The sequence below is a fragment of the Aotus nancymaae genome, unplaced genomic scaffold (assembly GCF_030222135.1).
Source record: "Aotus nancymaae isolate 86718 unplaced genomic scaffold, 86718_ANA_hifiasm-v0.15.2.pri h1tg000004l, whole genome shotgun sequence".
Lineage (NCBI taxonomy): Eukaryota > Metazoa > Chordata > Mammalia > Primates > Aotidae > Aotus > Aotus nancymaae.
The window spans coordinates 60,785,184-60,811,920 of record NW_026988415.1 but is presented as its reverse complement, the minus strand read 5'-3'; the positions used below and the strand labels follow the sequence as shown (position 1 = coordinate 60,811,920).

At 34.9% G+C, this 26,737-nt stretch overlaps 1 protein-coding gene across 5 annotated transcripts in view; it reads right to left on the bottom strand.

Annotated features, from left to right (window-relative positions):
• Window positions 1-3,867: 3,867 nt before the first annotated feature.
• RPS6KA6 (ribosomal protein S6 kinase A6) overlaps window positions 3,868-26,737 on the bottom strand; it is a 140,444-nt gene continuing 117,574 nt past the window's right edge. For 3 of the 5 annotated variants that reach the window (XM_012470806.2, XM_064362771.1, XM_064362791.1), the window contains 3 exons: window positions 10,470-10,610; window positions 9,786-9,907; window positions 3,868-4,986 (listed from right to left, as the gene is read on the bottom strand). In XM_012470806.2, the coding sequence (XP_012326229.2) occupies window positions 4,866-4,986; window positions 9,786-9,907; window positions 10,470-10,610 (384 nt within the window). In that variant the 3' untranslated portion in view covers window positions 3,868-4,865. Of the gene's footprint in view, window positions 4,987-9,785; window positions 9,908-10,469; window positions 10,611-26,737 lie in introns of those variants that run through there. The other 2 variants (XM_064362780.1, XM_064362797.1) reach the window with 2 other exon arrangements.

Sequence of the window (26,737 nt, the reverse complement as noted above, 5' to 3'; positions counted from 1 at the left end):
CAGTCCAGAAATGTGTCATGTTTTATGGACTGAGGACCACAGTGTGTTATATCCCATTGTCTCATAATCCAAATGAGAAATTTTACTGCAATAATTTTGATCTCTCTCCACTGCTACATTTGGGGTGGCTAAAATTTAGCTACTTTTCTATGAGACACAGACAAGTTGATTCTAAAGTTGATATAGAAAAATAAACACAGAAGAATGGCTAGGAAAACACTTAAAATGAAGGTCTTGAGGCAGGGGAGTGCTCGTTCCATCAGATATTAAAACACTCTACCAGAAAGCCTCTATAAGTCAAACAGTGTTGCACTGGACATTGTACAGATAAATCAATGGGACAGAATAAGTTCAAGGAAAAAAAAGTCAGCTACATATAAAAGTGTAGTGTATGTGAAGGGTAGTATTTCCCTAATCACTTTGGCAAAGTTAGTGTTTTTATAACTGGTGCTGGAAAAAATTAAATAGCCATTTGGAAAAGGATACAATTAGATACATTCTTAACACCACACAAGAATAAAAACTGAAATAGATGATAGAGCTAAATGTAAAGTATAAAACTAGATAAATATTAGAAGAAAACATCATTCTGTAACTTACATGTTGAGAAACTTTATAAATATAACTAAAAATCTGGATAGAATAAAATAAAAATATAATTTTGATTACATAAAACAAGTTTGAAAATTCTGCATGTAAAAATATAAGCAAAGTAAAAACAAATGACAACATGGGAGAACAAATTTGCAACATATATACAGATAAAGCGCTACCAGTCCTAATTTATAGAAATGACTTTTGAAAGTTGAGGAACAGACACCAAAATCCTATAGACACATAAATATAAAAATATATTCAAACTCACTCATAATAAGAAAAATAGAAATTAAAACTACAATAAGGTGCCATTTCTCACTCCACAACTTGGCAAAAATATCAAAGCCTGTTAATGCACTCTGTTGGTGAGGCTAGGGAAAAATAGGTGCTCTCATACACTGTTGGGAAAAATATAAAATGGCATAGTGCCTACAGAGGGGATTTTGGCAATATCTAACAAAATTACATATGTACTTATCCTCCAATTGAGCAATCTCAATTTCAGAAATTTCCCAAAATGATATACCAACAGTATAAAAATATATACACATAAGGTTATTTATTGCAGCATTATTTGTAATTGTGAAATATTTGAAACTATCTGTCAAAGCACAAGAGTTTGGTTGGAAAAACTATAGTGCATACACACAATGAAGTACTATGCAGCTGTAAAAATGTATAAGGAAGTATACATATACATCTGCTTATGTTTGCGTTAACACATAAAGCATGAACCCCAAAACAGTAGAGTTAGTTACCTGCAAGGAATATGGGAAAATGGGGTGGGGAAGATACTGAAGGAAGTGAGCTCTCTGAGTATACCTTTCTGTATGGTTTTGACTTTTGAAAACATGTTAATATGTTCCACATATTCAAAAAAATTAAATCAGTAAGAATAGAAAAGTGGGACTAAAACTGAGATCAAATGTAAACAAACCCAACTAAATTTGAAATGGAAAACACAATGATACTGAAGAGAAACTATGACAACAACTTATCTATAAGTCAGCCATCATCCCTCTTTGAGGGAACTGTAAAAATCACCTAGAGTTCTTTGTTCTGAAGTTACATGACATAAACGGATGATAATTCGGGTATTATGTTTGGGTAATTGTGGTATATGTATTTTATGTAGGCATAGGCATTTAAAAATTGCATATATAGGAAGGATACTAAGTAGCCAAAAGGAGAATCAGAAATGTAGTTTGCTATCCACCACCAATTTGCCCTTATTCTGGTTACAGTGCATTACTTTCCATCAGAAGAATCACCCCTTTTCTCCCTTTCAATTCAATTATTTCTTATGGAATTGACTCAACTCTAAGGAGCTACACATGAGAGAGGAGGTATAGTTTAGACCTGCTATTGCCATCTTGCCATTGTAGTGCCTGAGAATGGGCCAGCACTGAAAATATTTCTAAAGAGGTGGAGAAGAAAATGTCCCCATAATCTTGACTAAGATATGAATCCAGCCAGTAATCCCCTTTGATTTTTAAACCAGTTTGAGCTAGGTACTAGCACTTGCAACCAAAAAAATGTCCTAATGGATTTGCTGCAAAATCGTGGTTAATGACATTATCCAGTTCCATGCCCCTTGTGTAAGGTTCTTCTATGTTTAATGCTTTAAAAATCTTAGTATCAGCAAAAAGTACCTGTTGATGAATTAGCATCCTTCCTCTCACATAATTATGTAACCTGCTAAATTTATCTTCTTGCCTTTCCTGTCAGGAAGCTCAGAGCTAAAATTAATGTTCAAGTAAATTCCTTATTATCCCTGGCTCTTGGCAACCTTTTTTCCCCTAATTTTCATGATTTTATGTTTCACTTTAGCATCCTTATTGTATATATGGATGTTACGATAAACAACTTTAACTTTCTTTTAGAAAGAGAAAATCAATAAGCATCTGGCACAGAAACAGTATATACATTTGTTCAGTAAAAAAAAAAAAAAAACACATCTATTAACAAAATATCTGTGTCAGAAACTGAACAGAGATGTCAAATATGGTGGCTTATTTTACAATGCTTTCTTTAAAATAAACAGACAAAAAGTGTAGAGCACAGTACCTACATTCAGAAAATATACCAAATGTATCTGAGAGTCTTGAAGCAAAAAGAGAGAAAAAGTCAAAACCTGGGTTCTAACCTATGGTTAGGCATGGAGGCAGGGCAGAAGAATGAGGAAATAACAAATCTAAAAATACGTTGCTTTGTGTTTGGGTAGAGTAGGTTCTAGGTTCTAAAAGAAGCCAATAGTAAAAGAATGTAAAACTCCATCTTCAGAAATATGTCCTCAGCATTTTCAGTTAATCTGTTTGTTCAAGAGGACACGTGGAGAATCATGGGAAAAGCAAATTGTGGTCTGATACTTCTCTCTCTCACCCTACCCTCAAAGTTAACCTAAGAAAAGTATAACATGTTTAGTCTGGTAAGCCCAAAATATTTAAGGGTCTCACTGACCAAAAAAAAAAAAAATGCATTACCTATTTAAGCTAATGCTTAAAATAAACTGCAGAATATAGTAATACTTTTTTAAGAACAAGTTTCTTAAAGTATTATGTATAAATGATGATCAGATATTTTACTAAGGGATTAGGAGACTGGGAGACATGAAAGCAAAAGCAGAAAAGAGATTAAAAAGAGGTAGCCAATGGGAAAGCAATTTTTGCACACTTACCAAAGTTGGCCTAGTTTCAGTTTTGTTTACCTTTAAGAAGTTAATTGAAACAGAAGAGGAAGATGTAGCTTTTGATAACCAGACTCCAAATGCATTTTTGACCCACATATGAAATACAGTTTCTGTGTATATGTACAGCTGTTATAAATTAACTTGGCATACATATGTGTGACTCCTTTTTCAGATAAATTTGTTATTCTACTTGATTCTGAGCTTTAAAAAATTTTGCCAATCTTTAGAGACTAAAATGTTAATTTTTCTTTGATGTAGAAAAGGTTATCTCCTTATCTAACTTGCAAACAAGTCCATTTTCCTGATAAGTCCTAAAAATATTGTAAGTTTTAATGTTCATTATATTGAATTTCCTTGCCTTATGAGAACATTAGAAAAGTAATCTTAAAGTGGGAATAATGCTACAGTTTAGGACATATCAAAATATGTGCACAAAAAAGCAATATCCTGAAACACTTGTTACACCTGGCCCCTGAACAAGGTATACTATTTCCAATGAATTCTGCAATTAGCTGTATGTGTTTAATAAAAGTAGACACAAAATTTTATAACCACAAAATGATCAAGCAAGGTCAACTGTAAAAATGTTAGAAAGTTGCAGCCTTTTTATTTAGTACCCAGAGAATGCCAGTAATTTAACATATCTTGATAATTGTTGCTCACAGAATTTTAACAAGAACAAAAATAAATATAAATTCTATGTCTTCTTTGGCATGTTTGAAACTCAAAATGATAGCCATTTCTTTAGCAGCATTGTGAGAGAAAAAACACTGTAGAATGCACTACTGGATTTGGTCTTACATGATAAAAAAATTTAGTATAATAAATGAAAACTTTAATGGCAAAAAAACCAATAGCTTAAAGAAAACATTAATAAAATAATGGTAACAAAATTCATAATATAGTCAGAAAAATAAAATACAGTTATTTGAACATTGGGGATCATTTAACTGCAGCTTTTAAGTTTCTAAGTACATATAAATCAAATTTACACACAATTTCTATTTAATGCCATTTCAGTCTTCAGAAATGCAATGAAATGCCAGTAAATATATGTATGTGTATGTGTGTGTGTGTGTGTGTGTGTGTGTGTGCGCACATGCGCGTATATATCTCTCTCTCTCGGAAATAACTTTAGGAATTCAAAAGTTCTTGGGATGTTTTGGCAAACCAATTTTTTTAAAAATGTGGCTATAGCAAACTATGGTCTCTGCATACAAGCCTATGTAACTCCGGACTATCAACAGTACATTTTTGTTTTTAATCAAACAGAAAAACCGCATTCTCTCTTTTTTGTATCATGGAATTTAATGCAAAGTAAATTCTAACTCCCGAACCATGCTGGCATTTTGATATTTGAGGTTTCAAAATGGCTTTTTTTTTTTCCTTTTGAGACTGAGTTTCTCTCGTCACCCAGGCTGGAGTGCAATGGCGCGACCTCTGCTCATTGCAACCTCCGCCCGCCTGGGTTCAAGCGATTCCCCTGCCTTAGCCTCCCGAGTACCTGGGATTACAGGCATGCACAACCCCGCCTGGGTAATTTTGTATTTTTAGTAGAGACGGGGTTTCTCCATGTTGGTCAGGCTGGTCTCGAACTTCCAACCTCAGGTGATCCGCCCGCCTTGGCCTCCCAAAGTGCTGGGATTACAGGCGTGAGCCACCATGACTGGCCGGCTGTTTCTTGATAGACTGCTTTCCTGCTGATAAAAAAATTTTATCATACATACAAAAAGTACATTTTTTGTTGTTGTTGTTATAAGTGGTAGCAATTTCAGAGATAATGAATTTGGAAAGAGAAAGAAAATGTGACCTGAGCAATATCAGTTCATAGGAAAGATAAAAGTAAATAACCTAAGTGGTCCCATTTTGACAATTTTAAGAAACAAATTCACTTAGTACATTCTCTATAATTGTCCACCTAAAATTAGATGCTTAATACCCTTTGAAGAATAAGTTAGTTCCCATAACTAGACCGTTGGAATTACAGCAAAACAGTCATCCTAAGAAGCTCTATTGCTCAGCGTTTAGAAATGTGAATACAAAGCAAACCCTAACTTGGCAATTACATATATTTTTATTTATAAGCATTTAGCTAAAATTTATTTAGTGAATAATTGAAACATAAATAATTTGTGAATATAATGTAAGCTTGGATTTCCATATTCTAAAAGTACTTTTATGTTTTTCTAAATATTTCAAATAAAACTTATGTCTATATCTTCAAGTATAGTTCCCTTTTCTCTTATGTATTAACAACCAAACTGAATTTTAGGTGATCAAGCATGTCATTTCATTCAAATTATATGATGGAGTTCACTACACTGTAAGACTAAAACCAGGAACAGTGCATCCATGAGTATAATGCATGTTGTGAATAATCACTATCAATGCCACTGTATTCCCACATAAAAAGGCAGATAGCCCACTACTGATTTATTCTTCTAATTTCAACAATCATTGATCTTGAGGTACACGACAAAAATTCCTGAATAAACTTTGAAATGTAAAACAAAAATGTTTTAAAGATGTTTAATTGCAGTTGGTCAATATATACTTAATATGGCTTGCATTTTTATTTTGAAATAACATGGTGATGAAAAGGATTTCTAGGTCTTAAATCTGGAAAAATGATCTGGAAAAACTTGGACTCCATGAGTAGTTTGCATTCAATCTTTCTGTGCTTTTTTTCCCCTTTATAAAAGGAATGGGATGGGGGAAGAATGAAAGTCTCATGCTATGTAGGTCATGTACTGTGAGAAAAAAGAATACAAAAACTATGGTTTCTAAAATATATACATAAAGAAATAACTGCCAAACTTTGTCTACTCCACATCATTTTGTCATAGAAGTTAATTAATTGTGATTAAAAAACTTATAAGTTTTTTCAGAGAAAAGATACAATAACAAGTAGAAAGGAAGTAGGAAAGAAATTGTGCAAAAAAAGAAGCAGTTTATTAGATAATCTGACCCTGGAACACACTATTCCTTTCCCCTAAAATATCTTCCCTAATAAGAACTTAATTTAAAATTATTCTCACCTCGTTAGATTGCCTGAAGATCCAACAACTAGAAACTTGATTAATGCACATCTTCCTTAAAAAATGCCAATTAACTATCAGCCACTGACAGAAAAATATAAATTAATTTAATGAGGTAGCTTTCCTTTCACCTTTTTAGTTGGAAATATCTGTTCTGAGAAAATGGATATCCTGATCTGGGGAAAGAGAAGAGGAAGGAACAAGGAGTAAGGGCCACACTGTATCCTTCCGGGGATAGGGTAAACTTCATTGGTGGAATATTGCTGCGAGGTGCTCAAGTAGGATAGATAGGATGAAGGGGCTGGAAAGCCAGGAGAAAGAGAATGTACAGAATACCACAAATATACTTTGCCTACTTTAAAGCATAAATTTTATTGTGGGCCTTAGGGCCAAGATAAGTGGTTGTTTTCCTTCTTCATATATGAAAGACCTCTGTCTAGAAAATACTAGTCAATCTTTATGCAAGTTTCTCTGGGCAGTACTATTTTAACATGTTGTTCTAATGGGCAGACATTATAAATACCAAGCATCTGTTCTTAAGGTTGTGGGTTGCCTAAACATATGGAATCCCTTTGAGCCAAACAAAGGTGCTATCAAAAATGTTTTATTATGTTGAATTACCAATGACAATAAATTACGAAAAACAATGTTTAGACATTGCTGAGTCTAACAAAATAGGCAGAAGTTTGATCTTTGTGAAAGAACTAGAAACCATTGTTTTTTTTCCCACAAAAATCCCCATCACCAGCACTGCATTCTAATTTTCTTGAAAACTGTTTCCTGAGTTTATTCATGGTAATATGTGCTTAAGGACAACAGATTGTTAGTCTATTTGAGCAAACCTGATGTTTTTTCTAAGAAAAATTCAGTATCTTCTCCCTTCAAGAACAACAATAAAACCCCCAAACTGTGCTATCATTAAATACTACCAAAAACCATTAACTAGAAAAACACGATGCAAAATATTTGTTAAAGAATCCATTAGAAACCACAGTATTTTAAAGTCTTTTAGAAAGAATGTGTTTTTTACTAGTTAAGCATTTATGGAAGCCCCATCAAAAAATATTCAATCCAAATCTGCATCTTTGGCTATAGAGTTCTAGCCAAACCGGACACGATTAGGCATCCTTACCTGGGCTCCTTCTACAAAATTACAGTATAGTTTGAAGCTTTCCCATATAAGTTTGCCTCCTACTACAGTTGTTAAGCTAGTATATTTGAGTTTTCAGTAGAAAACACTTAAACAATTATTGGGCACATCCTGTAGCATACCTGTGTCTTTTATACAGTGTCAATCCTCATTAGGTGATCAGAAATTATGCTGTTCATTGCTTAATACTTACAGTGTTCCTTTCATGATAGGACTGTATGGCATGAACTTTATGAGCAAGCTAATTTAAAATTAAGACTATCCACTTTTTAAAGCCATTGATTATAGAAAACCTGAAAGTTATTTTGTAATCATTTTTCATTTTCCAATTTCACTTCCCCTAATTTTATTACTTGAAATGCATACATGGAAATAGTATCTGTGTCCTGAAAACTTCAACACCAAAATCACACCTCTGATTTTGACATATCAATTCTGATAGAAAGAAGGAATAAAAGCACAAGGTAATGACAGGAGGAAAATAAGTCAGAATATATGCATACAAACTGTTACATGCAAGTACATAATAGTAATAAAGCAAATGAGAAAAGAAAAATCCAAAATGGAACATAAAAAAGCCACAAGACATGATATCTAACTACTTCTAGGTAATTATTTTTCATGTGGCATAAGTTGTCCTTTAATCTCTTTCAATTACTTCAAAAAGATACCTCAAAATAAGAATACATACTTTAATATATCACACCCAGGAAACAGATCTTTGTGCATGGGGTATAGATTATTTACATTACAAAGAGAATATGTATAGTTTCTTTTATTAAATACCAAAGTTACAAGTTTCCCAGCCTAAATTGTATACTTCAGCACTCAGTAATCAACTTTCTCTCTGAATGAAGCAAAGTAAAATACACAGCAAACAGCACACCTAACACATACAAGTAGTTCATTTATATTCACTAAAGAAAACTGTGATACCCTCCAGTTTACATTCATGAATTCTTTCTGTCAGTAGTAGTAGTAGTAGTAGTAGTAGTAATAGTTGCTGCTGTTGTTGTAGCAATGGTATTTTCTTCAACAACGTGAAATGATTCTTTAACATTTCATCATTAGAGAAAAGAATACATACTACACAGTGGTTCTGAATTATACATTAAATAAGACCAATTTGGCCAGATTTTTTTATAAATATGATTTTAAAATGTGTTCACATTTTATGTAGACCATTAATATTATTCATATTGAAAATGTTAGTGTATCTTCATGAAGTCAAACTATTAAGTAGCATTGTCTAAAGCTTACTGTAATACATTATACTATATCATGTGTGCTATATGCACAAGTCCACTACAGTAAGATGTCAACTGTATTACCATAGGATTCAAGGAAGAATAATATGCTACACTGTACTTCAAAGCACATTGAAGACAGAAAAACAACAGTGTAGTTCATTTATAAAGGGGATAGATGATTATTAAATCCAATTGGTCAACTTGAAAGTCAGTTTATATAACACCAGGATAGTGTCAACACCACATACTTCATTTTCAAAGGCTTAACTATGACCTATTTAGAAGATTACACCAACAGTATAAAGCCTTTGGCAAAAAAAAAAGTTTCACTTGTACTAAATTTCTATTAGATGTATAATTTACAGAAGTCTTATAAAAACCTTTATTTCTAATGAGGCCACTTATGGATAATATACAGATCTGCCTGAACACATTATCTGTGATATAATTCTTCTATAAAAACTTTGGCACCAACTATATCAAGATTTAATATATTAGCACAAATGTATTTTGCTCTGGCACCAAACCACTATGTTTACATTTTAGTAACTACAGTGAGGCAAATAAATGGAGTCCTTTGGTTTTACAGAATAACAAGCTTCTACAATATGTTTTTGTTGTTTTTCTTTTTTTAAAAAAGCCTATCCTTCAGGATCTGATGTTAAAAAATACTAACATTGCTTGTCATTGTACTATTATATATGTATACTGATTGTTGGTAATGATTCCCCAAACCATAATTGTATGAAACAAGAAAAAAATTAAATTAACTTTATTTAAAAGGAATTTTAGAAGTTAATGTGCAGAGAAGTTGTGATGACCTGGTGGACACCCATTATATGCTTAAATGAACACTTGAACACTACTGCAAACACATAATATGAATATTGTGGACCTGTGCATGGTTTTTTAAATCTCACTTCCCCTAAAAATGGGGACTTAATATTACTTAATATTCAAGTAATTTAGCAGAAAACGATGCCTTTGATAAGATTCGGAAAAAAACTATACATTTAATTTCATCTTCATCCAGTTTAACCAAGGAACACCACAAATCTTACAGGCCAGTTGACGTTCGCTTTTTCATGCTCCGTCGCTGGGCTAAGCTTGAAGCAGCTACAGGCTCTAGGACTGGTTGAAAGGTCTTGTGAGTCAGGGCAGAATATGTTGCAACCATTGTTCCCTAAATTAATGAGAAAATGTCACAAACTAAGTAACAATTCTGGAGTTAAAAAAAAAAACCTTTCACATTATATTATGAGACATTTATCTAGAACAAAATGTTTCCTAGGAAAATAACTGAATATATTAGATCTGTGAGCTGATGCTCCTTTGATGAATATTACTTGTATGTTTTTCATTCCAGTAACTATGCTTTTTACAAAAAATTGTTAAAATACTAACATTTAAAACCTTAGTTCAATATATATGGATATAGAAATGGTTTCATGAACTGTTATAATTTACAAACGAATAGCAATCTTTTGTTTCTATGTGAAACTTGCATTTAGCTCAATCCTAATTCCAGCATCTCTCAAAAACAAGGCAGGTACAATCAAAAATTTTTTATTGTTTCACCTGAAAGGCAGTAGTAAAGTAAGCTAAGAAAATCACATGGTTGTTAATTTAAAATAATCTATCTTTAAAAAATAAAGATATTTTAAGGAATTATCTAAGTGTCATCAGCAAATGGGTTTATTAGGTATCAGATATTTAGAAGGCACATAAAAGTATGGTTGTTTTACCTTAACAACATGTGACATATCATTTCTCTTTGGCTGATCATTTGGCAACTGGTCTCTGTGAGTTATCCATGAGTGCTTTAATATTTGTTCAGTAGTGTACCGCTGATGTGGGTCCATATGAAGCATATGGGAAAGCAAATCCTAAATTAAAATAAAAAAAATGTGTATACACACACATATATGTAATTTCACATTTACTGAAAATGTGACAGCATCAATAGTCTTGCAATTTGTTTATTTTATCTACACTTATGGAAAGTAAAATCTATAGTCTGTACAGTTAACTCTCAAGAGAATCTTGAGAGAGATTTTTCAATATATACTAAATCCTTATATGCCACTTTTAAATCAGGAGGCGCCAAATCTGTGGAATTGGGTGCGTTATTAGTCAGGGAGGAGGAAAATGAAAAATGGCAGAAGTTATCCTGGAATGTGCTAAATGTTCAGAAAGAGACAGGAGCTATTGAACTTTGCTGTTAAGTTGGGCCCCAAGGTGTAAGGGAATGTGTACACAGATAAAATATAGAAGGGAGAGCCCCTTGTGGTAGTTAATCCATTCAATAAATGGTGATTTACTGTATACCATATTAAGAATGCAAAGCATAAATCCAATGTTAGCAACTGGCTTCTATCATAGTAATGCTGAGAGCACTGTAAGTTTTCCATCAGAGTAACTATGAATTTGTTTATGTTACCTCTGTTTCAATAAAAAAAAAAAGTTGTAAATTTAATATAACCTTACTTGAAAAGTTTTAAATATATTACAAGAGGTAACATTTTTAAATAAACTGTCTCTCCCAAGTATCTTTTAGAAAAATGAGAAGTGAACTCCTTAACAAGCATTTTTGGAAGATTTGTCATGATGGCTGAATAGGAACAGCTCTGGTCTGCAGCTCCCAGCAAAATCAATGCAGAAGGCAGGTGATTTCTGCATTCCAACTGAGGTACCCAGTTCATCTCACTGGGACTGGTTAGGCAGTGGGTGCAACCAACAGAGGATTAGCAGAAGCAGGGTGGGACGTCACTTCACACAAGAAGTGCAAGGAGCTGGGGGACCTCCCTCCCCTAGCCAAGGGAAGCTGTGAAGAACTGTGCTACCCAGCTGGGATACTATGCTTTTCTCATGGTTTGCAATCCACAGTTCAGGAGATTTCCTCGTGTGCTACACCACCAGGGACCTGGGTTTCAAGGACAAAACTGGACGGCTGTTTGGGCCGACACTGAGCTAGCTACAGTTAATTGTTTTTCATATCCCAGTGGTGCCTGGAATCCCAGTGAGATAGAACCATCACTCCCCTGGAAATGGGGCCAAAGCCAGGGAGCCAAGTGGTCTCGCTCAACGGGACCCACTCACATGGAACCCAACAAGCCAAGAACCACTGGCTTGAAATTCTCACAGCCAGCACAGCAGTCTGAAGTCAACCTGGGACAATCAAGCTTGGTAGCGGGAGAGGTGTCTACCATTACTGTGGCTTGAGTAGGTGGTATTCCCCTGACAGTGCTAAGGAGGCCGGAGGGCTTGGAATGAACAGAATTCATCACAGCCCAGCAAAGCAGCTGTGACCAGACTACCTCTCTAGATTCCTCCTTTATGAACAGGGAATCTCTGAAAGGCAGCAGCCCCATTCAGGGGCTTACAGATGAAACTCCTATTACCCTCGGACAGAGTATCTGGGAGACGGGGCAACATTGGGCACAGCTCCAGCGGACTTAAACTTTCCTGCCTGCTGGCTCTGCAGAGAGCAACTGATCCTGCCAAGGAAGATTCTCCCAGCAGAGCACTGGAGCTCTGCTAATGGACAGACTGCCTCCTAAAGTGGGTCCCTGACAGCTGTGCATCCTGACTGGGAGAGACCTCCCAACAGGGGTCAACAGACACCTCATACAGGAGAGCACCAGCTGGCATCACGCTGGTGCCCCTCTAAAATGAAGCCTCCAGAGAAAGTGGGCGGCAATCTTTGCTGTTCTGCAGTCTCCACTACTGATACCCAGGTAAAAAGGGTCTGCAGTGGACCTCCAGCAAACTGCAACAGACTTGCAGAAGAGGGGCCAGACTGTTAGAAGAAAAACTAACAAACAGAAAGCAACAACATCAACATCAATATAAACAAAAAAGATCCCTATGCAGAAACTCCATCCAAAAGTCATCCGCCTCAAATATCAAAGGTAGAAAAATCCACAAACATGAGGAAAAACCAGTAGAAAAATGGTGAAAATTCCAAAAACCAGAATGCCTCTTCTCCAAATTATCAAAACTCATCTCCAGCAAGGGCACAAAACTGGACAGAGAATGATACTAATTAATTCACAAAAGTCGGCTTTGGAAGGTTGGTAATAACAAACTCATTTGACCTAAAGGAGCATGTTCTAACCCAATGCAAGGAAGCTAAGGACCTTGATATAAGGTCAGAATTGGTAACTAGAATAACTACTTTAGAGAGGAACATAACTGACCTGATGGAGTTGAAAAAACACAGCACGAGAACTTCGTGAAGCATACACAAGTATCAATAGTTGAATTGATCAAGTGGAAGAAATATCAGAGACTGAAGATCAACTTAATGAAATAAAGCATGTAGACAAGATTAGAGGAAAAAGAATTAAAAAGAACTAACAAAGCCTCCAATAAATATGGGACTATGTGAAAAGAACATATCTACGATGGACTGGTGAACCTGAAAGTGACAGAGAGAATGGAACCAAGTTGCAAAGCACACTTCACGGTATCATCCAGGAGAACTTCCCCAACATGGCAAGACAGGCCAACATTCAAATTCAGGAAATACAGAGAACACAACTAAAATATTCCTTGAAAAGAGCAACCTCAAGAGACATAATCATCAGATTCTCCAAGTTTGAGACAAAGGAAAAATGTTAAGCGTAGCCAGAGAGAAAGGTCGGATTAACCTACAAAGGGAAGCCATCAGACTACAGCAGATCTCTCTGCAGAAAGGCTACAAGTCAGAATAAAGTAGGGGCCAATATTCAACATTCTTAAAAAAAAAAAAAAGAAGAAGAATTTTCAACCCAGAATTTCACAAACAGCTAAACTAAGCCTTATAAGCCAAGAAGAAATAAAATCCATTACAGACATGAAAATGCTGAGGGATTTTGCCACCACCAGGCCTGCATTATAAGAGCTCCTGAAGAAAGCATTAAATATGGAAAGGAAAAGTGGTAACTGCTACTGCAAAACAAAAATATAAAGATCAGTGACACTATGAAGAAACTGCAAAAACTAATGTGCAAAATAACCAGTTAGCATCATGAAGACAGAATCAAATTCACACATAACAGTATTAACATTCAATGTAAATGGGCTAAATGCCCCAATTAAAAGACACAATCTGGCAAATTGGATAAAGAGTCAAGACCCATTGGTGTGCTGTATTCCAGAGACACATCTCATGTGCAAAGACACACATAGGCTCAAAATAAAGGAATGGAGGAATATTTACCAAGCAAAGGAAAGAAAAAAAAATAGCAGGGGTTGCAATCTTAGTCTCTGATAAAACAGACTTTAAACCAACAAAGATGAACAAAGACAAAGAAGGACATTACATAATGGTAAAGGGATCAATGCAACAAGAAGAGCTAACTACCTTAAATATATACGTGCCCAATACAGGAGCATCCAGATTCATAAAACAAGTTCTTAGAGACCTACCAAGAGACTTTAGACTTCCATACCATAATAGTGGAAGACTTTAACACCCCACAGTCAATATTAGACAGATCAGCGAGACACAAAATTAACAAGGATATTCAGGACATAATCTTAGCCCCAGACCATGCAGACCTAATAGACATCTACAGAAATCTCCACCCCAAATCAACAGAATATACATTCTTCTCAGAAACACATTCCACTTACTGTAAAATAAAACACATAACTGAAAGTAAAACACTCCTCAGAAAATGCAAAAGAACAAAAATCATAAAAAAAACCTACATTTCTCAGACCACAGTACAATCAAATTAGAACTTAAGACTAAGAACCTCATTCAAAATCACACAACTACATGGAAATTGAACAACCTGCTCCTGACTGACTATCAGGTAAATAACGAAATGGAGGCAGAAATAAGTAAGTCATTTGAAACCAATGAGAACAAAGACACAATGGACCAGAATCTCTGGGACGCAGCTAAACCAGTATTAAGAGGAAAAGTTTATAGCACTAAATGCCCACATCAGAAAGCTGAAAAGATCTGAAATCAACACTCAAACATCACAATTTAAAAAACTAGAGAAGAAAGAGCAAACAAATTCAAAAGCTAGTGGAAACAAGAAATAACTAGGATCAGAACAGAAGTGAAGAAGATAGAGACATGTAAATCTCTTAAAAAAAAATCAATGAATTCAGAAGCTGGGTTTTTTTTTTGAAAAGATCAACAAAATAGATAGACCACTAGCCAGACTAATAAAGAAGGAAAGAGAGAAGAATCAAATAGACAAAATAAAAATGATAAAGGGGATATCACCATTGATCCCACAGAATACTATAAACACCTCTACACAAACAAACTAGAAAAGCTAGAAAAAGGGGATAAATATCTGGAAACAAATAACCTCCCAAGAGCAAACCAGAAAGAAGTTGAATGCCTGAATAAAGCAATAACAAGTTCTGAAATTGAGGTAGAAATTAATAGCCTACCAACAAGAGAAAGTCCAGAACCAGACAAATTCACAGCCAAATTATAAGTGAGGTACAAAGAGGGGCTGCCACAATTTCCTTCTGAAACTATTCAAAACAATAAAAAAGAGGGATGCTTCCCTAACCCATTTTATGAGGCCAGCATCATCCTGATACAAAAACCTGGCAGAGACACAACAAAAAGAGAAAATTTCAGGCAAATATACTTGATGAACATCGATGCAAAAATCCTCAATAAAATACTGGCAAACCAAATCGAGCAGCACATGAAAAAGTTTATCCAACACAAACAAATTGGTTTCATCCCTGGGATGCAAGACCAGATCAACATATGCAAATTAATAAACATAATCCATCACAGAAACAAAACCAATGACAAAAAAAAATCACATGATTATCTCAATAGATGTAGAAAAGGCCTTCGATAAAATTCAACACCAGTTCATGCCAAAAACTCTCAATAAACTAGGCACTGATGGAACATAACTCGAAATAGTAAGAACCATTTATGACAAACCTATAGCCTACTATAGCCTATATCATACTGAATGGGAAGAAACTGGAAGCATTCCCTATGGATACCAGCACAAGACAGGGATGCCCTCTCTTACAACACCTATTCAACATAGTATTGAAAGTTCTAGCCAGGGCAATCAGTCAAGAGAAAGAAATAAAGGATATTCAAATAGAAAGAAAGAAAGTTATATTGTCTATGTTTACAGATGACATAATTGTAAATTTAGAAAACCCCATCATCTCACCCTAAAAATGCCTTAAGCTGATAAGCAACTTCAACAAAGTCTCAGAATACAAAATCAATGTGCAAAAATCACAAACAGTTCTATATGCCAATAATAGACAAACAGAGAGCCAAATCATAAGTCAACTCCCATTCACAATTGCTACAAAAAGAATAAAATACCTAGGAATACATCTTACAAGGGACATGGTGGATCTCTTCAAAGAGAACTGCAAATCAATGCTCAAGGAAATAGAAGAGGATACAAACAAAATGGAAGAACATTCCATGCTCATGGATAAGAATAAATATTGTGAAAATGGCCATAATGTCCAAAGTAACTCATAGATTCAACGCTATCCCCATCAAGCTACCATTTATTTTCTTTGCAGAATTAGAAACTACTAATTTAAATTTCACATGGAACCAAAAAAGCCCATATACCCAAGACAACCCTAAACAAAAAGAACAAAGCTGGAGGCATCACACTACCTGACTTCGAATTACACTAAAATACTACAGTAACCGAAACAGCATGGTACTGGTGCCAAAACGGATATATAGACCAATGAAACAGAATAGAGGCCTTGGAAATAACACCAAAAATCGACACACATCAGATTTTTGACAAAACTGACAAAAACAAGCAATAGGTAAAGGATTCCCTATTTAATAAATGGTGCTGGGAAAACTAGCTAGCCACATTTAGAAAACAGAAACTGGATCCCTTCCTTACACCTTATCAAAAATTAATTTAAGGTGGATTAGTGACTTAAATACAAAATCTAAAATCATAGAAATCCTCCAAGGAAACCTGGGCTATACCATTCAGGACACAGGCATGGGCAAAGACTTCATGACTAAAACACCCAAAGCAATTGCAACAAAAGCCAAAATTGACAAATGGGATCTAATTAAATTAAAGAGCCTCTGCACAGCAAAAGAAACTATCATCAGAGTGAACAGGCAACCTACAGAAGGGAAGAAAATTTCTGCAGTCCATCCATCTGACAAAGGTCTAATGTCCAGAATCTACAAGAAACTTAAACAAATTTACAAGAAAAAAAAAAACAACCTCATCAAAAAGTGGTCTAGGATGTGAACAGACACTTCTCAAAAAGAAGACATTTTTGTGGCCAACAAACATGAAAAAAAAGCTAATCACTGTCATTAGAGAAATGCAAATCAAAACCACATTGAGATATCATCTCACGCCAGTTAGAATGACAATCATTAAAAAGTCAAAAAACAACAGATGCTGGTAAGGATGTGAAGAAATAGGAATGATTTTACACTCTTGGTGGGAGTGTAAATTAATTCAACCATTGAGGAAGACAGTGCGGTGATTCCTCAAGGTTCTAGAACCAGAAATATCATTTGACCCAGCAATCCCACTACTGAGTATACATCCAAAGGATTATAAATGATTCCAGTATAAAGACACATGCACATGTATGTTTACTGCAGCACTATTTACAATAGCAAAGACTTGGAAGCAACCCAAATGCCCACCAATGATAGAGTGGATAAAGAAAATGTAGCACATATACACCATGGAATACTATACATCCATCAAAAATAACGAGCTGTCCTTTGCAGGGACATGGATGAAAGCTGGAAATCATCATACTCAGCAAACTAACACAGGGACAGGAAACCAAACACCACATATTCTCACTCATAAGTAGGAGTTGAACAATGAGAATACATGGACACAGGGAGGGGAACACCACACACCAGGGGCTGTTGGAGGCTAAGGGGCAAGACGATGGAGAGCATTAGGACAAATAACTAATGCACGCAGGGCATAAAACCCAGATGGGTTGATAGGTGCAGCAAACTTCCATGGCATATGTATACCTATATAACAAACCTGCACATTCTGTACATGTATCCCACAACTTAAAGTAAAATAAAATAAAAAAAAAGTTCTAATATAAAAACAACATCATTGTATGCAAGCTTTTTATCGACAGCAGAAGCAGTGAAACTAAAGACTCTAAGTAGTACTATCAGATTCTGAAAAATAATGTAATTGGCTGGAATCATATAAGGGATTAGGGCAACCAATTAAAAACCATACTGGGAAAAAAATTTACAAAAATAAATAACAATTAGTACTAAAAAGAAGATAATAATGAATTATTTCAATGAAACAAATCTAAGTAGTTATTGAAAAAATAAAATTTCAATAGTCCAGGGATTTCTGCTTCTGGTCAAGATGAAATACCAAGGACTGAATGTACCTATCTGCCTGAAACAAACAATTAAAAAAAAAAAAAAACATAAAATATATGAGTTGACAGTTTTCAGGATATCAGATGTTAGGCAATAAAGGAAAGTAATTCCTAATAGCAGGAAACAATCAGGTTCACATTGTGATTGCTTCGGCTTACTAACTTGAGAGAGTTTTCTAGCTGTTGTGCAGGTAAGGGAAATTAAGGCAAAGCTGAGGAGCTGAGGAGACAGAACTGAGACTCAGGGGAGACCAAGGCAAACAGAATTAGCAGGACAGATTCTGAGAGGGTTTTGAGGAGCAGAGAGAGAGAATTATAAAGCTCTATAAAAGGTCTCCCTAAAGTATCTAGCAAGTTACTACTGATAAACAAATGTGAGGAAACAAACCAAGACCTTGGAAAGAACTATCTGAAAGGATTGGATGAAAATCAGAACTCAAATAATTGAAGTGTCTAGCCTGTTTCCACCTGCAAAAATGGAAATCATAATTCATGAAGCATATTATAGAGTACTTAGAAGCACCTTACCTAAATAGTGAGTAGCCCTAGAATAAACAACAGTCTAGCCCTGCCTAAAAAATTTAAAAAGGAGGACCCAAAAGTATAAAATTGTTTCCAGCAAATTAACTTCTGCCCAGAATAAAACTCAAGCATACTTATAAGAAAATGAAACACTAAATCTAAAATTAAAAGAAAATAAATAATAAACATCAGAGAAGAAATAAACAAAATAGAGAATAAAAATACAAATGACAAATGAAAAAGGGTTGGTTTTATGAAAAGATAAACACAACCGACAAGCCTTTAATGGGACTAAGAAAAAAGAGAGATTATTGAAATAAATAAAATCCAGTGGAAAAGAAGACATTACAACTGATTCCCCAGAAATGCAAAGAGTTATGAAACTATTATGAACAACTAGATGCCAACAAATTGGAACACCTAGAAGAACTTGACATATTATTGGATATATAAAATATATCAAAATTGAATTGACAAAATAGAAAATCTGAACAGACCAATAGCCATTACAGGATTTAATCACTTACAAAAAGTCTCCCATCAAAGAAAATCCCATTATCTGATGCATTTACTATTGAATTCTTAAGAACAAATAGCAATCCTTTTCAAACCATTCCAAAAAATGAAGAGGAGAGAATCCTTCCAAATTCATTATAAGAAGCCAAAATAAACTCTACTGTCTAAACCAGACAAGAACACAGCAACAACAACAAAAAAAACTGTAAGTCAGTAGTCTTAAAGAACACAGGTGTAAAAATCCTCAACAAAATACCAGCAAACTGAGTTCAACAGCACATTAAAAACATCAGTCAACATGATCAAGTGTAATTTATCTCAGGAATGCAAGGATAGTTCAACATATGCAAATCAATATACATAACACATCACATCAACAGAATTAAGGACAAACACCATATGATAAATTTAAAATGCAGAAAAAGCATTTGATAAAATTCAACATCCATTAATGATAAAAACATTAAACAAATTAGGTGTAGAAGAAACATACCTCAACATAATAAAGGTCACATATGACAAAACCACAACTAACATCATACCGAATAGGGAAAGGTTGAAAGCTTTTCCTCTATGATCTGGAATAAGATAAATATGCCCACTTTTATCACTTTTATTTAGCATAGTACTAGAAGTCTTAGCCAGAACAATTGGGCAAAAGAAATAAAGGTCATGCAAATTGGAAAGGACAAAGTAATACTGTTACTGTTTGCAGATGAGATTATCTTATTTATAGAAAACCCTGAAGACTCCCTCAAGAAACTGTTAGCATAAACAAATTCAGTGCAGTGGCAGGATAGAAAAGCAAGATACACAAATCACTAGCATTTCTATATGACAATAGTGAACTCTCTGAAAAAGAAATAGAAAAACTAATTCCATTTAGGAGCTACGAAAAAATAAAGTATACAGGAATAAATTTAACCAAGGACGTGAAAGTGCTCTACAATGAAAACTATGAAACACTGATGGAAGAAACAGAAGAGGATACAAATAAATGGAAAAATACTCAATTTTCATGAATAGCAATAAATAATATTCTTGATATGTCTATACTACCCAAAGCAATTTACAGATTCAATGCAATCTCTATCAAGGTATCAGTGGTATTTTTCACATAGAAAAAAACTGTAAAATTTGTATGGAAGAATTAAAAGACTCCAAATAGCCAAAGCAATTTTGAGCAAAAAGAACAAAGCCAGAGGCATAACACTGACTTCAAAGTATTTTATAAATCTACAATAACCAAAACAGCATTATGTTGGCATAAAAATAAACATATAGACCAATGGAACACAACAGACAACACAGAAATGTATTGATGCTCTTACAACCAACTGATTTTCAATAAAGTCGCCAGGAACATACATTGGGTAAAGGATGGTCTCCTCAATAAATAGTGCCAAGAAAACTGTACATCTATATGCAGAATAATAAAACTAGATCACCACTTCTTACCATATATAAAAATCAATGATAAATGAATTGAAGACTTAAATGTAAGACATGAAACTATAAAACTACTAGAAGAAGACATGGGGAAAATGCTTTGTGACATTGGCCTTCATAAGGATTTTGGAGTAAGAATTCGAAAATACAGGTAACAAAAGCAAAAACAGACAAATGGGATTACATCAAACTGAAAAGTTTCTGCACAACAAAGGAAATAATCAATTCTATAGAAGAATGAAAAAATCTATAGAAGACAGTATTTGCAAAGTATATATCCGAAAAGGGATTAATATCCAGAATACATAGCATTCAAACAACTTAATAGCAAAAAAAATATGATTTGACTAAAAACTGGTCAAAAAAATCTAAATAGACATTTTTCAATAAGAATAAATACAAATATTCAATAGGTATATGGAAAAATGCTCAGTATCACTAATTATCACAGAAATACAAATCAAAACCATAATAGGATATTATTTTACCCAGATTAGAATGGCTAGTATAAAAATGACAAATGATGACATGAATATTAAAAAAAATGGGAAGTGTGATATATTATTGGTGGGAATGTAAAGTAGAGCCACTATGGAAAACTATATGGAGTTTACTCAAAAAATTAAAAACAATTAACATATTATCATATGTAAGTCATTTCATAACACAGAGAGGTTAAGTAACCAAGAGAAAAATACTATAAACATTTATTCATGTAAAAACAAAGCTTCAAAATACGTGAAGCTAAAACCAGTATAAACTGCAAAGAGAAATACACAAATCCATAATAATAGCTGAAATGAGAAAGTAGACATCAGTATAGATTACAGTGGTTAATTGCAGATATTAACCAGTTACTAAGAAAATATTATTAAAAAAACTTTATGCCAATGTGTTTGACAATGGATAAATTCTTGGAAATAAAAAAAAAAATGCCAATGCTCACTCAAGAAGAAGAAACGACTAACCTAAATAACCATATACCTATTTAAGAAACTGAATTTGTAGTTAAATATTTCCAACAAAGGAAACTGTAGGTCCAGATGGCTTCACTGATTAATTCCAATAAACAAGAATAAGAAATTCTAATTCTAAATAACTTTTCTAGAAATGTGAAGAGGAGGGAATGTTTCCCAATTCATTTAAGACCAGTATTACACTGATATCAAAATCAGACAAAGATATTTACAAGAAAATAGCACATCCACATCCCTCATCAACACAGATACAAAAATTGTAAAGAAAATTTTAGCAAATCAAATTTAGCTATATATATATATATATACACATATATATGTATGTATATATATATATTCTATTATGATCAAATGGTACTTACCATGAGAATGCAAGGTTGGCTTAGCATTAGAAAAATCAAGGTAATTCAGATGTATTAACAACAACAACAAAAAATCATGTGATTATCACAGAAGACATAGGAAAAACCTTTGACAAAATCCAACATTCATGTCCAATACAAATTTTCACCAAACCAGAAACAAAATGGAACTTCCTTCACCTAATTAGAAGTATCCTTGTAAAACGTACAGCTAACATCATCCTCAATGGTGAAAAATAAATGCTTACATTCAAAATCAGGAACAAAACAAGAATGTCCATTCTCTCCACTTCTACAACACTATACTGAAAGTTCTAGCCATTGAAATAAAGAAAAATAATCCATATTAGAAATCAAGCACTAAAAATGTCCTTATAACAAATGATATTATTATCTATGCAGAAAAATTTATGGAATCTAGAAAAAAGCTACTAGAACTCTTAAGTTAGTTTAGAAGGTTGTAGCATATAAGATCAATATAATAAAAATCATGTTTCTGCATAGTGGCAACAAAAAATAAAAAATAAAATTTTAATGCCATTGGTAAAAACAAAATACTTGGGGAAAATATGTGATAAAAGATGTTTGAGACCTGTATATTTAAATATATAAAACGTTGTTGAGAGAAAGCAAATAACTAATTGGAGATCAAATAACTTATCCTGTGTTCATGGATAAGAAATGCCAATGCTGTTAAAATGTCAATTCTTCCCAAATTGATCTATAGCTTCATCACTATCTCATTCAAAATCCTAGCAGACTTTTTTTTTCTGATGGAAATTGAAAAGCTGATTCTAAAATTAATATAGTAATGCTAAGGACTCAGAATAGCAAAGCAACAACAATAACAAAAAATCTCAAAAAACTCTGAAAAAGAAAAAAAGTTGAAACACTCATGGTACCTGATTTAAAAATTTAATTATAAAGCAATAGTAATGAAAATAGTATGGTAATAGTGTAAAGATAGACAAATAGATAAATGAAACATAATAAAAGTGTAGAAATAGAACCATGTATATTTGGACAGTTGATAAAGACACAAATGCAATTTGGCTAAAAAAAAAAGATGTGATTTTCAAAAAGTGGTACTGGAACAACTGGATATTCACATGTAAAAAATAAACTTTGACCATACATTGTACCATATACATATGCTAAATCAAAATAGATCACTGACCTAAAGATAAAACCTAAAATGATACAACTTCTAAAAGAAAACACAGGGGAAAATGCAGATGCTCTGATTTATTAAGGGATTATGCCCTGAAAAATTCAGACTATTGGTTGTTTACCATCATGATCACATAGCTGACTGGGAGCTGTGGGTGGCTGCAACAACCCAGCATTGCCAAAGAGTATTTTAATGCACATTGCTAGCCCAGGAAAGAATAAAAATTCAAAGTCCAAAGTAAAGTTTCTATTGAATGCATACTGGTTTTGCTCTATCATAAGTTAAAAAAAAAAAAAAATCAGTCAAACCATCATAAGTTGTGAAACCTCTGTATTTGAAATCTTGGGTAAGGTAAAAATTTGTTAGCTCTAATATCAAAAACATGATACATTAAAGAAAAAGAATAATCTTTATAAAATTAGAAAGGACTGTTCTTTGAAAGACATTTAAGAGAATTAAGAGACAATCCATTAAAAGAAAGTAACAGTAACTGCAAAGCATAGATCTGACAGAGAACTTGCATTTAAAATATTTTAGGAACACTCAAAAACCCAGTAAAAAAGACAAAGGAAAAAGATAAATGGATGGCAAATAAACACATAAAAAATGCTGAACATCTGTAGTCACTAGGGAAATGTAAATTAAAACTACTTTCAAATAGTATTACATGCCTTTTTTTTTTTTTTTTTTTTTTTGAGACAGAGTTTTGCTCTTGTTACCCAGGCTGGAGTGCAATGGCGTGATCTTGGCTCACCGCAACCTCGGCCTCCTGGATTCAGGCAATTCTCCTGCCTCAGCCTCCTGAGTAGCTGGGATTACAGGCACACGCCACCGTGCCCAGCTAATTTTTTTGTATTTTTAGTAGAGACAGGGTTTCACCTTGTTGACCAGGATGGTCTCGATCTCTTGACCTCGTGATCCACCCTCCTCGGCCTCCCAAAGTGCTGAGATTACAGGCGTGAGCCACCGCACCCGGCCATTACATGCCTTTTAAAATACCTAATTAAAAAAAAAATTCAGTGTTGCCAAGAATGTGGAAGAGCTAAAATTTGCATATGCTACTGGTGAAAATGTAAAATAGTTCAGGTAATATGAAAAACAACTGGGTAGCTTCTTAAAACATTAAACATATGACTCAATCATTCTGCTTCTAAGTATTTATACAAAAAAAAAGATATATGCACATAAAAACACGGCACATAGATATTCATAGCAGCTTTATTTGTAACAACACAAAACAACACATATGTCCATCAACAGGTGAACAGATAAAAAATGATGCATCTATATCAAGAAATATTATTCAGCAATGAAAAGGAATTAACTATTGCTATACTTCAACATATATAAATTTCAAAATAATTATATATAAAAGAGATCAAAAGACTGTAGACTTATAATCTAATTTTTTTAAACACTTCAAAAAATATATAAACATGTAGTGTCAGACAGCACATTTGTGTGTGCCAGAGAATGAGGGGGGTGGAAGGTTATAAATTGAAGATATAGGTCAGGAGAGAGGGAATTACAAAACAGCATGAGGAAATGTATTGTGGTAATGGATATGTTCACTATCTGGTTTTTCATGATGGTTTCATGGGTGTGTATATATATCATAACATTATATACTCTAAATACATGCATTTCATTTTGTATAAATTATACCCCACTATAGTTGCTTAAAATACTCAATGGTCTAGCATATAAGACTAAGTTCCTGAGGGCTGCTAAGATAACCAAATAGGAACAGCTCCAGTCTGCAGCTCCCAGAGAGATAAAAGCAGAAGGTGGGTGATTTCTCTTTTTTTTTTTTTTTTTTTTTTGAGACGGAGTCTTGCTCTATTGCCAGGCTGGAGTACAGTGGCATAATCTCGGCTCACTGCAACCTCCGCCTCCTGGGTTCAAGCGATTCTTCTGCCTCAGCCTCCCAAGTAGCTGGGACCACAGGCACGTGCCACCATGCCCGGCTATTTTTTGTATTTTTAGTAGATACAGGGTTTCACCATGTTGGCGAGGATGGTCTCGATCTCTTGATCTCATGATCAAGGTGGGTGATTTCTGCATTTCTAACTGAGGTACCCGGCTCAGCTTCTTGGGATTGGTTACACAGTGGGTTCAGCCCACGGAGGGCTCAGGAGTCACCTCACCTGGGACGCACAAGGTGTCCAGGAACTCCCTCTGCTAGCCAAGTGAGGCTGTGAGGGACTGAGCTATGAGAAATGCTGCATTCCGGCCCAGATATTACACTTTTCACACAGTCCTTGCAACCCTCAGACCAGGAGATTCCCTCAGGTGCACCAGGTTCCTGGGTTTCAAGCACAAAACTGTGAGGATATTTTTGGGCAGACACTGAACTAGCTGCAGGAGTTTTCCTTCATACCCCAAAGGTGCCTGGAACACCAGCATGACAGAACCATTCACTCCCCTGGAAAGAGGGGTGAAGCCAAAGGGACAAGTGGTCTGGTGGTCTAGCTCAGCAGAACCCTCCGGCATGGAGCACAGCAAGCTGAAATCCACTGGCTTGAAATTCTTACTGCGAGCACTGCAGTCTGAAGTTGACCTGGGACACTCGAGCTTGGTGGAGCTTGGTCATCCACCATTACTGTGGCTTGCATAGGCTGTTTTCCCATGCCAGTGTAAACAAAGCCACTGGGAAGTCTGAACTGGGTGGAGCCCACTGCAGCTCTGCAAAGCTGCTATAGCCAGACTGCCTCTCTAGATTCCTCCTCTCTGGGCAGGGCATCTCTGAAAGAAAGGCAGCAGCCCCGGTCAAGGACTTATAGATAAAACTCCCATCTCCCTGGGACAGAACACCTGGCAAATGGGGCACCTGTGGGCGCAGCTTCAGCAGACTTAAACGTCCCTGCCTGCCAACTCTGAAGACTGCAGCACATCTCCCAGCACAGCACTTGAGCTCTACTAAGGGACAGACCGCCTCCTCAAGTGGGTCCCTGACCCCATGTCTAATGACTGGGAGACAATTCCCAGCAGGGTTTGACAGACACCTCATACAGGAGAGCTGTGGCTGGCATCTGGTAGGTGCCCCACTAGGACGAAGCTTCCAGAGGAAGAAACAGGCAGCAATCTTTGCTGCTCTTCAGCCTCCGCAGGTGATACCCAGGCAAACAGGGTCTGGAGTGGACCCCCAGAAAACTGTAGCAGACCTGTAGCAGAGGGGCCTGACTGTTACAAGAAAAACTAACAAACAGAAAGAAATAGTAAGAACATCAACTAAAAGGACACCCACACAAAAACTCCATCCAAAGGTCACCAACATCAAAGACCAAAAGTAGTTAAATCCATGAAGATGAGGAAAAACCAGTGCAAAAAGGCCGAACATTCAAAAAATTGGAATGCCTCTACTCCTACAAAGGATCACAACTCCTCACCAACAAGGGAACAAAACTGGATGGAGAATGAGTTTGACAAATTGACAGAAGTAGGCTTCAGAAGATGGGTAATAACAAACTCCTCTGAGTTAGAGGAGCATGTTCTAACCCCATGCAAGGAAGCTAAGAACATTGAAAAAAGATTAGAAGAATTGGTAACTAGAATAACTAGTTGAGAGAAGAACAGAAATAACCTGATGGAGCTGGAAAACACAGTACAAGAACTTTGTGAAGCATACACAAGTAACA